At 38.4% G+C, this 12468-nt stretch overlaps 1 protein-coding gene across 2 annotated transcripts in view; it reads right to left on the reverse strand.

The window, feature by feature from the left end:
* The window catches only part of LOC130908665 (protein phosphatase 1 regulatory subunit 12B-like), a 92249-nt gene extending 81643 nt beyond the window's left edge, over positions 1-10606 (reverse strand). For both annotated transcript variants that reach the window (XM_057824351.1, XM_057824344.1), the window contains exons 1-5: positions 10582-10606; positions 6840-6936; positions 6639-6770; positions 289-385; positions 91-212 (exon numbers count right to left, since the gene is read on the reverse strand). In XM_057824351.1, the coding sequence (XP_057680334.1) occupies positions 91-212; positions 289-385; positions 6639-6770; positions 6840-6936; positions 10582-10601 (468 nt within the window). In that variant the 5' untranslated portion in view covers positions 10602-10606. The remainder of the gene's footprint in view (positions 1-90; positions 213-288; positions 386-6638; positions 6771-6839; positions 6937-10581) is intronic.
* Positions 10607-12468: the final 1862 nt, after the last annotated feature.

The raw sequence follows: 12468 nt of genomic DNA on the forward strand, positions 1-12468 counted from the left end.
TATTATTAAGAAGTAACACTACTCTTACTTGAGTAAAAGTTTTGGCTACACTACCCACCTTTGCTTGGCAAACTCAAATGATCGTCATACCTCTGAAAACGCACGGTCTGATTCATCCCATCCACGTTGTCTGCTCCTGGGTTTTGTAACTGTGAACTGCTCTTCTTCCTCAAGGAGGTTCTGATTTTCATCCATCCACTTTCTTCCACCAGCTGTACAAATGAGGTTTCATCTACCGTAAATAAACGTGATGTCTTTTTGATAGGGAGTAACAATAAGAAATCTGACCTCTAATGGCGTTTGTGTCTGTAATAGTGGACGAAGGCCAACAGCAGGCTTCTGTATACTCAGCAACACTTTGTAACTTGGATCTGATGTTCCCCTGCTGGGTGATTACAACGCTTTCATCTTGTATAGCAATGCAATGTTTACTAAAATCAAACCTTAAAGGAGCAATATGTAAGGCTGATGGCCAAATATGCGACTGGAACAAGGCTCAAAATATTAAAGCACACAACATCCCCATACTTCCGAGATACAGTGGGGCAAATAAGTATTTCGTCAACCACTAATTGTGTATGTTCTCCCACTTGAAAAGATTAGAGAGGCCTGTAATTGTCAACATGGGTAAACCTCAACCATGAGAGACAGAATGTGGGAAAAAAAAAACGAAAATCACATAGTTTGATTTTTAAAGAATTTATTTGCAAATCATGGTGGAAAATAAGTATTTGGTCTATACCAAAAGTTCATCTCAATACTTTGTTATGTACCCTTTGTTGGTAATAACGGAGGCCAAAGGTTCTCTGTAACTCTTCACAAGCTTTTCACACACTGTTGCTGGTATTTTGGGCCATTCCTCCATGCAGATCTCCTCTGGAGCAGTAATGTTTTGGGGCTGTCGTTACGCAACACGGACTTTCAACTCCTTCCTCACCCCGTGGCGTCAAAATGATAACAAGAATGGTGATCAAAAATCCCAGAACCACACGGGGGAGCTAGTGAATGACCTACAGGGAGCTGGGACCACAGTAACAAAGGCTACGATCAGTAACACAATGCGCCGCAAGCAACTCAAATCCTGCACTGCTAGACGTGTCCCCCTGCTAAAGAAAGTACATGTCCAGGCCCGTCTGCGGTTCGCTAGAGAGCATTTGGATGATCCAGAAGAGGACTGGGAAAATGTGTTATGGTCGGATGAGACCAAAATAGAACTTTTTGGTAGAAACACAGGTTCTCGTGTATGGAGGAAAAAGAATATTAAATTGCACCATACCCACTGTGAAGCATGGGGGTGGAAACATCATGCTTTGGGGCTGTTTTTTTGCAAAGGGACCAGTACGACTGATCTGTGTCAAGGGAAAAATGAATGGGGCCATGTATCGAGAGATTTTGAGTGAAAATATCCTTCCATCAGCAAGGGCATTGAAGATGAGACTTGGCTGGGTCTTTCAGCATGACAATGATCCCAAACACACAGCCAGGGCAACAAAGGAGTGGCTTCGTAAGAAGCATTTCAAGGTCCTGGAGTGGCCTCGCCAGTCTCCAGATCTCAACCCCATAGAAAATCTGTGGAGGGAGTTTAAAGTCCATGTTGCCCAACGACAGCCCCAAAACATCACTGCTCTAGAGGAAATCCGCATGGAGGAATGGCCCAAAATACCAGCAACAGTGTGTGAAAAGCTTGTGAAGAGTTACAGAAAACGTTTGGCCTCCGTTATTGCCAACAAAGGGTACATAACAAAGTATTGAGATGAACTTTTGGTATTGACCAAATAGTTATTTTTCACCATGATTTTCAAATAAATTCTTTAAAAATCAAACAATGTGATATGCTGTTTTTTTCCCCACATTCTGTCTCTCATGGTTAAGGTTTACCCATGTTGACAATTACAGGTCTCTCTAATCTTTTCAAGTGGGAGAACTTGCACAATTAGTGGTTGACTAAATACTTATTTGCCCCACTCTAAGTGCTTCGCATTGGAGAATCAAGCTGCGTTATCATACCAATGTTGCATTTCAATCAGACACTAAAAAACAGGCCCGGATCTAGGTTTACCCACCAGAGTGGGCACTAAGAAATCTTAAGGGGGCACCCCCAATGCAGGCTTTTTTTTTTTTACCTTCTGCATTTCTCCGGGCTTGGAACCGGCGCAGGTAGGACACTAGCTTGTGTTCCATTGAGGCTGCATTAATATTTTTGGGGTTTATTTGTTTTTTTGTTTTTTTTTTTCATTCATCTATTTACTTATTCTCGCAGTCGGCGTGATGTCACGATTACATCATCTCACATAGCAACATGTTGCCATTTTGAGATGGGGGCACGCACAGGTAAACATCCGTGGACAAACATCTGAAATTCATATATTTCAGCTCTGTTTTGCGTGTTTTTTTTTCATAAAAACGTCTTAAACATGACTTATTATTATCACGAGTCACTCCCGACAGATGCGAAGAGGCGATACAACTTAAAATTAGCGTGTATTGGCCTGAAAATCTGCCCATACAAAGTCGCAGCTGATAGCTGGATAAACAATCCAAACGAATTGCCTGCAGTAGAGTTCAGAAACATCTACAACTACCTCATAAAGTCACCCAGTAAGTTGACCTTTATCAATTACGTGTAATATGTACAGTGTGGAACTAAGAAAACTGGTAGTACTGTATATACGGAGTGATTATTTCTGCCATAACCGGTAATTCGCATCCAAGCGTTATTTAGCCGTGAACACGTCACGGCAAAATAACCAATTCCCACCAGGCCAATAATATACCGATTGACCGATCAGAGCAATTCATGGCAAAAGAAAAATAACGCTTTACGAGTTGTCGGTTACGGTAATAATAAACACTGCCTAGTCTATTGAATCCTTGCAGCTAATTGGGGCAAAAAAAAAAAATCGATTAAAGTTTACTCACCAGTAATAAAATGTCGGTTGCAAACGTAAATGTGCCTGGATTTAGGTTCCCACTGGCGAGAATGGTCCACAGAACCGTCTTCTTTTACTGTTCCTCGATTGATTGCTTTCAGCCTTTTGCTTGTCCTTTTCTTCTCACGAGGAAGAATGAAGAACTTCAAATGCAGCTCCGAACTCTTCCTTGTGTTACAACCCGCAACACAACAACTTTTAGTCATTCCAACGGAAAAAAAGACCGCAAATAAGACAAAAGTTCAACGCGTTTGTACTACAATGCACGACAGAGCAACTGCTTGTGACTCGTGTTTTGCCCCCATTTCAATATGGCGACGCTTTGTTGTGGCTGGTGACGTCATTAATGCCTGGATGTCCGACTGCGAGAATGTGTCTGGAGGAGAGAGAGGAAGCGTGCGTGGATAACAAACGAGGTTGGAAAAACAGCTTGTTTTGGTGATTGCTTGTTCGGTGTGGTTGCGGCCAACAGTAACCGTTAGTGGTGTCAACAATAATCGATGCGGCGATGCATCCCGATGCGGGGCATGGACGATTCGATTCGATGCGGGCAACAAGCCGAATCGATTCAGCGCATTTTAAAATATATAAGTATGTTCAAAAATCTTCCCTGCGCAATTCCGGTGATGCAACGGATTTGGTTTCCCCATTTGTATTATTATTCTCATGTTTCATTTTTTTACACACCATATAACTCTGGTCAAGTTTCCCACCAACCTCGTAGATGCCAAAATGTCTCCAGATGTCTGCTTTCAATGTCTTAGGTGCATCAATAATCTTTCTCGCTTCCTCTTTCTCCGCTTCAGCCATTGTTATGTTATGTCCTATCTCTTAGAGGTTAGATCTTGTGCCCGAACCAGACCCCCAAAAAGTTTAGCATTCACGTTCGGGTCGGGTCGGGCCACCGCGGCGACTAATAAATCATAAAAAAAAAAAAAAAAGGGATAAAACCGAGAGCAGGCTCTCTGTATTGTGCATTTGCTTGTGCACGCACATGGACGCTGTGGCACCGGCCGCTTTTTATTCTCCTCCCGCTGTGGCGCTTGCGATTCGTTACGAAAGACACTTTTATTTATGCACCAAAGGCAACACAAATGTGATCCTTTTTTAATCTTCTCCTCTGTGTGCCTGCAAAACCGCATGTTTTTTTTTTTTTTTTTTTTTTTTTTTATATTAAAATTTCCCGGCGTTATTTCGTTGTGTAAATGCTTTTATAATGATCATAAAAATATGAAGACTATTTAAACATTAAGAAAACTTGTTTTTTTCTGACAACTGAGAATTCGTTACGAAGGACACTTTTATTTATGCACACAAAGGCAACATAAATGTGATCCTTTTAAATCTTCTCCTCTGTGTGTCTGCAAAACAGTTTTTTATTTATTTTTTTATTTTTTATTTTTTATATTAAACTTCCCAGTGTTATTTCGTTGTGTAAATGCTTTTATAATGATCATAAAAATATGTAGACTATTTAAACATTAAGAAAACTTGTGTTTTTTTTCTGCCAACTCGAAGAAATGAAAATAAATTGCTGCTGCTGTGTTTTTTTTCCCGCGTCACTCAAAAAAAAAAAAAAAAAAAAACAAATTCGGGTTTTTCGGGCTGGGCCTGCAAATCTCGTTAATCGATCGGGCTCGGGCCGGGTCGGGCTTCAATACCAGAGGGCCGTGTCGGGTTGGGCTGGATTTTTTAGGCCCGATCTAACCTCTATTGCACATATATAGTGGGCTAGGTCTACATTTTACTTTTGTTCTACATTGCAATTTAGTTGAGTTTTTGTTTGCAACTGAACTGATCCCTGGATTGATATTGCGATAAAAATGCTGCTGCACTACAATATTTTCTTTGTCGTTTTCTTTAATATTTACTTGAATATTTTTATTAATGGGTCGTTGTGACTAAAATACAGTGACTGTTATTACTGATTTTGCACAGGAGTTCAGATGTTACACTGTGTGAAAGGCTGCTACTGTGTGTATAAAAAAAAAAAAGAGAAAGCCCTGGTCTCATTCAAAGAACTAATTAAATGCTGTGATCTGTTTTTTTTTTTTTTTTTAATTTACTGTAAATATATATATATATATATATATATATGAAAGTATTTTTATTTGACTTCAACCAGGAGTGACACAAGAGCAAATAAAAAGTTGTTTAATGTCTGACCGCTTGTGTTGCCTCATGATTCACGAAAAATATGCTTTGCTTTAGAATTTTAACTCTATCATATAAGCTGCACACAGACTACTTTTCATTGTGTCAAAGTGTCATTTTGTCAGTGTTGTCCCATGAAAAGATATATTTAAATATCTGCAGAAATGCGAGGGGTGTACTCACTTTTGTGATACACTGTATCTCGTAATTGGTTGATTGGGTGGGACTTCCGTTGTAAACAGAGACTCAAAAAGGGGTCGGCAATCAACTTTTAAATGGGAACATAGACTTTATAATATACTGACGTGACACATTCCCCATTCACTGCGTCACGCCTTCCCGAAGGGGGCCGTCCCACACTCTGCTTCATTTATTAGCAGTCGGTCACATGGAGCAATCTAACGCTGGATTTACAGTCGGTTGAAAAAGTACGAAAGCTGTACCGCATACAAACAGGAAGGATTGTCTCAGGAGTGATTTATTCGAGGATTCAAGGTAATTATTATATTTTTCATACCATGCATGCATTTTGAAACGTGGTGAAAAAAATCAATGGGAGAAATTAGCCGCTACGGCATTGGCATCATACTTCGCAATAATAGAATATAAGAATTGAGGCTGTTTTACGCCTATATCTATATATAATTCAGGGATTTAAGCATTTATTCACAAGAATTTTCAATGGACAAAGCCCTTTGTTTACATATGGCGACCGCTAATTTGCTTACTGACTAGCATCATAGTTCGCAATATTTACGTAAAATAAATGCTAACTGCATGTTTTTTTGTTTTTTTGTTCCTTTTAACCAAGAATCGAGACTGTTTTACATCCATATCTAAAAAGAATTCAGGCATTTAAGCATTTATTCACAAGAATTTTCAACAGAAAAAGCTCTTTGTTTATATATGGCGGCCGATAATTTGCTTACTGACTAGCATCATAGTTCGTAATATTTCCATAAAGTAAATGCTAACTGCATGGTTTTTTTTTTGGCTTTTAACCAAGAATCGAGGCTATTTTACATCCATATCTATAAAGAATTCAGGCATTTAAGCATTTATTCACAAGAATTTTCAACAGAAAAAGCTCTTTGTTTATATATGGCGGCCGCTAATTTGCTTACTGACTAGCATCATAGTTCGTAATATTTCCGTAAAGTAAATGCTAACTGCATGTTTTTTTTTGGCTTTTAACCAAGAATCGAGGCCGTTTTATGTCCATATCTATAAAGAATTCAGGGATTTAAGCATTTATTCAGAAAAAATTTCAATGGTAAAAGTCTGTGTTTGCACTCGGTCAGCTTTGACGGAGATAGACCCCCTAAGTATCGGGCCCGCGCCCCATTTCCCGTCAATACATTTATGATGGGAAAATTTCAGTTTAACCATTGAGAACCATATTCGAAGCATTTCCCCCCAAAATATGTTTTTTTCATTTCTGTTGAAATATTAAGGCCATTCATTGAATAACCGGAGTGTAAATCTTACATATTGCTCATTTAAAGTTAACAATTCATATAGTTAAAAACATAACTTTTTGATGGTATCACCAACCTCATCTGTGTTGCTCCACCTTGGGCTAATTTTGGTTTCGGTTGCTCGGTCCTCCACATTTCCATCAAATAGGGATTCCTCTGAGCGGCTGTTGAGTTTCTGTGCATCTTTCAGGTCTGTCAGAGTTACACCCTGCATAGAATTCACTCATCCTCATGAATCAAACAGAGTCGAGCGATGTTGCCTTGGATCATTAGTTACCTGCGTTGACCTGCGGGTTTGTCTGGCATGACGTGATTTGGCTCTCCTCTGAGACTCCGCTTCTTCATCCCTGACAGGTGCCAGATAAAGTCTGGAACTAGAATAGCCAAACATACTTTTTTGGGGTTTGTTTTTAAACCAACATTGAACTTCCCTGTTGTATGTCAACTAGTCAGGTCCATAAATATTGGTACATTCGAATAAATCTCATCTTTTAGGTTTTGAGACCACAACATTGAATTTGACATCAATCAAAACGTGTAAATGCAGACTTTCAGCTTTAATTTTGGTCCAAATAAGGTTACAACAATATATATATATATACATATATATATATACATATATACAGTGGGGCAAATAAGTATTTAGTCAACCACCAACTGTGCAAGTTGTCCTACTTGAAAGGATTAGAGAGGCCTGTAATTGTCAAGATGGGTAGACAGAATGTGGAAAAAAATTGAAAATCACATTGATTTTTTAAAAGAATTTAATTTATTTATAAGTTAGAGTGCAAAATAAGTATTTGGTCACCTACAAACAAGCAAGATTTCTGGCTGTCAAAAAGATCTAACTTCTTCTAACGAGGTCTAACGAGGCTCCACTTGTTTCCTGTATTAATGGCACCTGTTTTAACTCATCGGTATAAAAGACACCTGTCCACAATCTCAGTCAGTCACACTCCAAACTCCACTATGGCCAAGACCAAAGAGCTGTCGAAGGACACCAGAGACAAAATTGTAGACCTGCACCAGGCTGGGAAGACTGAGTCTGCAATAGGTAAAACTCTTGGTGTAAAGAAATCAACTGTGGAAGCAGTTATTAGAAAATGGAAGACATACAAGACCACTGACAATCTCCCTCGATCTGGGGCTCCGTGCAAGATCTCACCTCATGGCGTCAAAATGATAACAAGAACGGTGAGCAAAAATCCCAGAACCACCTAGTGAATGACCTACAGAGAGCTGGGACCACAGTAACAAAGGCTACTATCAGTAACACAATGCGCCGCCAGGGACTCAAATCCTGCACTGCCAGATGTGTCACCCTGCTGAAGAAAGTACACGTCCAGGCCCGTCTGCGGTTCGCTAGAGAGCATTTGGATGATCCCGGAGAGGACTGGGAGAATGTGTTATGGTCAGATGAAACCAAAATAGAACGTTTTGGTAGAAACACAGGTTCTCGTGTTTGGAGGAGAAAGAATACTGAATTGCATCCGAAGAACACCATACCCACTGTGAAGCATGGGGGTGGAAACATCATGCTTTGGGGCTGTTTTTCTGCAAAATGACCAGGACGACCGATTTGTGTAAAGGAAAGAATGAATGGGGCTATGTATCGAGAGATTTTGAATGAAAATCTCCTTCCATCAGCAAGGGCATTGAAGATGAGGCGTGGCTGGGTCTTTTAGCATGACAATGCCACTAAACACACAGCCAAGGCAACAAAGGAGTGGCATCGTAAGAAGCATTTCAAGGTCCTGGAGTGGCCTAGCCAGTCTCCAGATCTCAACCCCATAGAAAATCTGTGGAGGGAGTTGAAAGTCCGTGTTGCCCAACGACAGCCCCAAAACATCACTGCCCTAGAAGAGATCTGCATGGAGGAATGGGCCAAAATACCAGCAACAGTGTGTGAAAAGCTTGTGAAGAGTTACAGAAAATGTTTGGCCTCCGTTATTGCCAACAAAGGGTACATAACAAAGTATTGAGATGAACTTTTGGTATTGACCAAATACTTATTTTCCAACATGATTTGCAAATAAATTCTTTAAAAATCAAACAATGTGATTTTCTGTTTTTTTTTCCACATTCTGTCTCTCATGGTTGAGGTTTTCCCATGTTGAATATTACAGGCCTCTCTAATATTTTCAAGTGGGAGAACTTGCACAATTAGTGGCTGACTAAATACTTATTTGCGCCACTGTAGCTGGCGACCATCTTGGGTGAGGCGAGAGGCGGTTGAAAATTAGATCTTGAAATGTACATTTTCTATTATATTTTTACTACTCACCGATTGACGTCATTTTAATGCCGTATCAATAATAATATTGGTTTCGGTGCAACATTAATCACATAAGTTGTTAATTTACTTTATCCACTCAATTACTTTTGTTCTCCTGAAATGATGGTGTTATCTTACAAATATTGCAGACAAACAAATCTTGTCTCATAATTATTAGTACAAATTATAAAATCAACTACATTGGGAAATTGTTTATCAGATTGAAAGTTAATCACTAATGAGTCTTCAAATCCTTACTTAGGTGCCATTTGAATGTCAATGCGCTCTAATTTAAAGTGTATGGTCAAAAATCACAGCCACACATATGTTTCTGCCATTTAAAATGAAAGTAAAATTTGGACGTGCAGAGCCGTCAGTGGCATGGACTTGTATGGCCTGCAAAACAGCCATATACCCCAAAAAATGCCATATACACACCCACAAATCAAAATGCATTTTGCCACATACGAAAAAAAAAAGACACATGGCGAAAAAAAATGCCACATGGCAAAAAAGAAAAAAAAAACGACATGGCAAAAAAAAAAAAAAAAAAAAATGCCACATGGACAAATTTTTTTTGCATCATGGCAAAAAAAATGCCACATGGCAAAAACTTTATACCACATGGCAAACATTTTTGCATTATAGCAACAAAAAAAAATGCCACATGGCAAAAAAAAAAATGCCACATGGCCAAATATTTTACATGGCAAAAAAAAAAAAAATGCCACATGGCAAAAACTTTTTGCCACGTGGCAAACATTTTTGCATCATAAAAAATGCCACATGGCAAAAAAATGCCACATGGCAAAAAATGTTGCCACATGGTAAAAAAAAAAAACAAAAAAAACAAAAAACAAAAAAAACCCCGACATGGCAAAAAATTTTTGCCACATGGCAAAAAAAAAAAAAAAAAAAATGCCACATGGCAAAAAATGTTAGCATCATGGCAAAAAAATGCCACATGGCAAAAAATGTTGCCACATGGCAAAAAAAAATGCCACATGGCCAAAAAATTTTGCCACATGGCAAAAAAAAAAAAAAAAAATGCCACATGGCAAAAGCTTTTTGCCATGTGGCAAAATTTTTTTGCATCATGGCAAAATCCATTTTGCCTCATGACAATACCACTTTTGGTTGTCGCTGTCTCTCAATCCTTATTGGTGGCACCGCGGAGGAAACTAGCTGAGTAATCAACTTCAGGGAGGAGGTTTAGGTTTCTCCACCTCACCCTGTGTTTAGCTTTAAAAGCCTGTTGTAGTCTCTTCATCAAAATCGACAAATTAGTCAGCAGCGCACTCTGCTGTATCTACAGTGTAAAGCAACAGTGGATATGGGCTGACATGACTATGCACATTGTTAGGTTGGATAAAGCCTAAAATGTTGTAAAGGAAGTAGCTTTTGCTCCATTACCTGTTTAAATGCTGTCAATAATTCACATTTCATCATATAACTTGAATAAAAAAATTAGCTGTCACAGGGGAAAAAAAGTGACACTTGCGCTACTCTAAATTGTACTACAAAACCACAATCATGCAGCTCATAGAGGGAACATAATCTCACTTCCTGTGCAGTAGTAATAGCATCACATGGCATTTGTTAAACAGGCTATCAGCACCTACAAGTTCAAGTGGATTTGGAACTTAAAACAAACAAGAACAACAAAAAACACACATATCATATATACTTAGATGAATACTTAAATAATTCAGAAAAAAATAATCAGCTCAGTAACGTAACGTACCTGGGCACCAAAGCATGCATGATTCCAGCAGATGGTCAGAAAGTGAAGCACTGCAGCAATAATGAAAGGGGAGAGGCTGAGAGAGAGAGAGGAGAGATGGATGGAAACATAATAGGATGCATGGAGGATAAAGGAAGGGTATACGGGTTACAGAAAATCAATCACTTCTCATTTTTTTGTCTGATTCACGTACACACTTAACTGCGACAAGCAGCAAATGTCAATTCGTCATCTAGATTTCATTTCATCAAATAATAAATTGTATTACTGTATTATTAAAGTCAGTTCACACATACGTGTGCAAGTTTGAGAAAAAAGGGGTTGTTCTTCTTTAGCTGCAATTTACCGAAAGCTTATTGATTTCTGTTGGAAGGGAGGGCGTTAAGCTTAGAGTCACATCTGTCAAGTGAGACTATCATTCAGAACAAATAACAACTGTGGAATACAAAAAAAATGAGTGTCGTAGAAGATGGAATAATGGAAAAAATGTTGTTTTTCACTACATTTGTTTAATTGTATCTGCAGTACTGAATCATTAAGTTGCTGCTTTACTTGCTTAAATTGTCATCCAGTCTTATCAATAAAAATTCTAGGAAATTCTAGAAATTGCAAGGAGATGCTGCTTTAATGGCTGACTTCCCGTCGAGTTACAGAAAATTCATATTTATTTTGTGGCTTTATAAATTTTATTGGCTGTCATTGACGATGGTAGATGATCAATCAGTGTTGAATGAGAGGGGGCGAATTTGCCCCTCCTAGTCAACATGGATTGTACGTCTAGCACGTCAGGGGCAGACAACGAGTGCCCAGGACGACAAAAACTAAAATATCAATGAATTTTTCAATTTTTTGGGTGACTTTTTTTTTTTTTTCCTGTTTTTTGTTTGTTTTTTCCTTCAGTTTTTTAAGGTTTTGCCCTTTTTGTTTTGGTATTTTTGTGGTTTTGCCATTTTTTCTCCGCTGTTTTTCCAGTTTGCCATTTTTAAATTTATTGAAATAAATAAATAAATTATGGTTTTGCGATTTTTTTGCCTTTTTACGTTTTTTTTTTTTTGCATTTCCCATGAATTTTTTTCTCGAGATCTTTTGTGATTTTCGGGGTTTTTTTTTTTTTTTTTTGGAATTAGGGCTTTTTTTGGGTCACTTTGTGCTCATCTCTGTAGGTTTTGGGGCTTTTGGATCAATTTTCCTATTGGGAATGAATGTAGCCATTTCAAATAAATGGGGATGTTTTTTGTCAAACACTGATGGAGTTGCACGTTTTGGGAAAATCCGAATGCAACTATTGTTTACCTTTATTTCCTCAATTATCTAGACATGTAAATTAAGTGAATTGGACCAAAAATGTAGGACAAGATACCTTTTGAAATGTCAAGGTTTTTGCTCTTGGAAATGAATAGGGTTTTTTTCTTATGTCAAAAAACCTGCGATTTGCCACAATGTTTGGCGAGAAATCGAAAGAGACCATGAGTGAATTTTTGGAACGTTCTGACGTCGGAACGGTGAAAACCGGTCAAACCAAAAAAAAAAAAAAAAAATGCTGTATGTAGGGAGCTTCATTCAAAACCTTTCTCCACACTAGAGTAGCCTGTTTTTCAGGGTTTTATTGTGTTTGCTTTTATTTTGTTTTTCTTTGCTGTAATGTGATTTAGTGTGATGCATTGTTCCCCCCCCCTCAATTTTATTGTATTCTCCTGCCTATTATTATCTGCTATTATTTTACCTTGTTGTAGAGCACTTTAAAGACCTTTCAGGTTTTTTTAACAGGGCTATACGGTATTTGAATTTGAGCTTTGACAAAACAAGGTCTGGGGACTGAGATGGCCATGGGAGGAGCTTGATTTTGTGTCTGGTGAACCATTTTTGTGTAGATTTGGCCATATGTTT

The sequence above is a fragment of the Corythoichthys intestinalis genome, chromosome 2 (assembly GCF_030265065.1).
Source record: "Corythoichthys intestinalis isolate RoL2023-P3 chromosome 2, ASM3026506v1, whole genome shotgun sequence".
Taxonomy (NCBI): Eukaryota; Metazoa; Chordata; class Actinopteri; order Syngnathiformes; family Syngnathidae; genus Corythoichthys; species Corythoichthys intestinalis.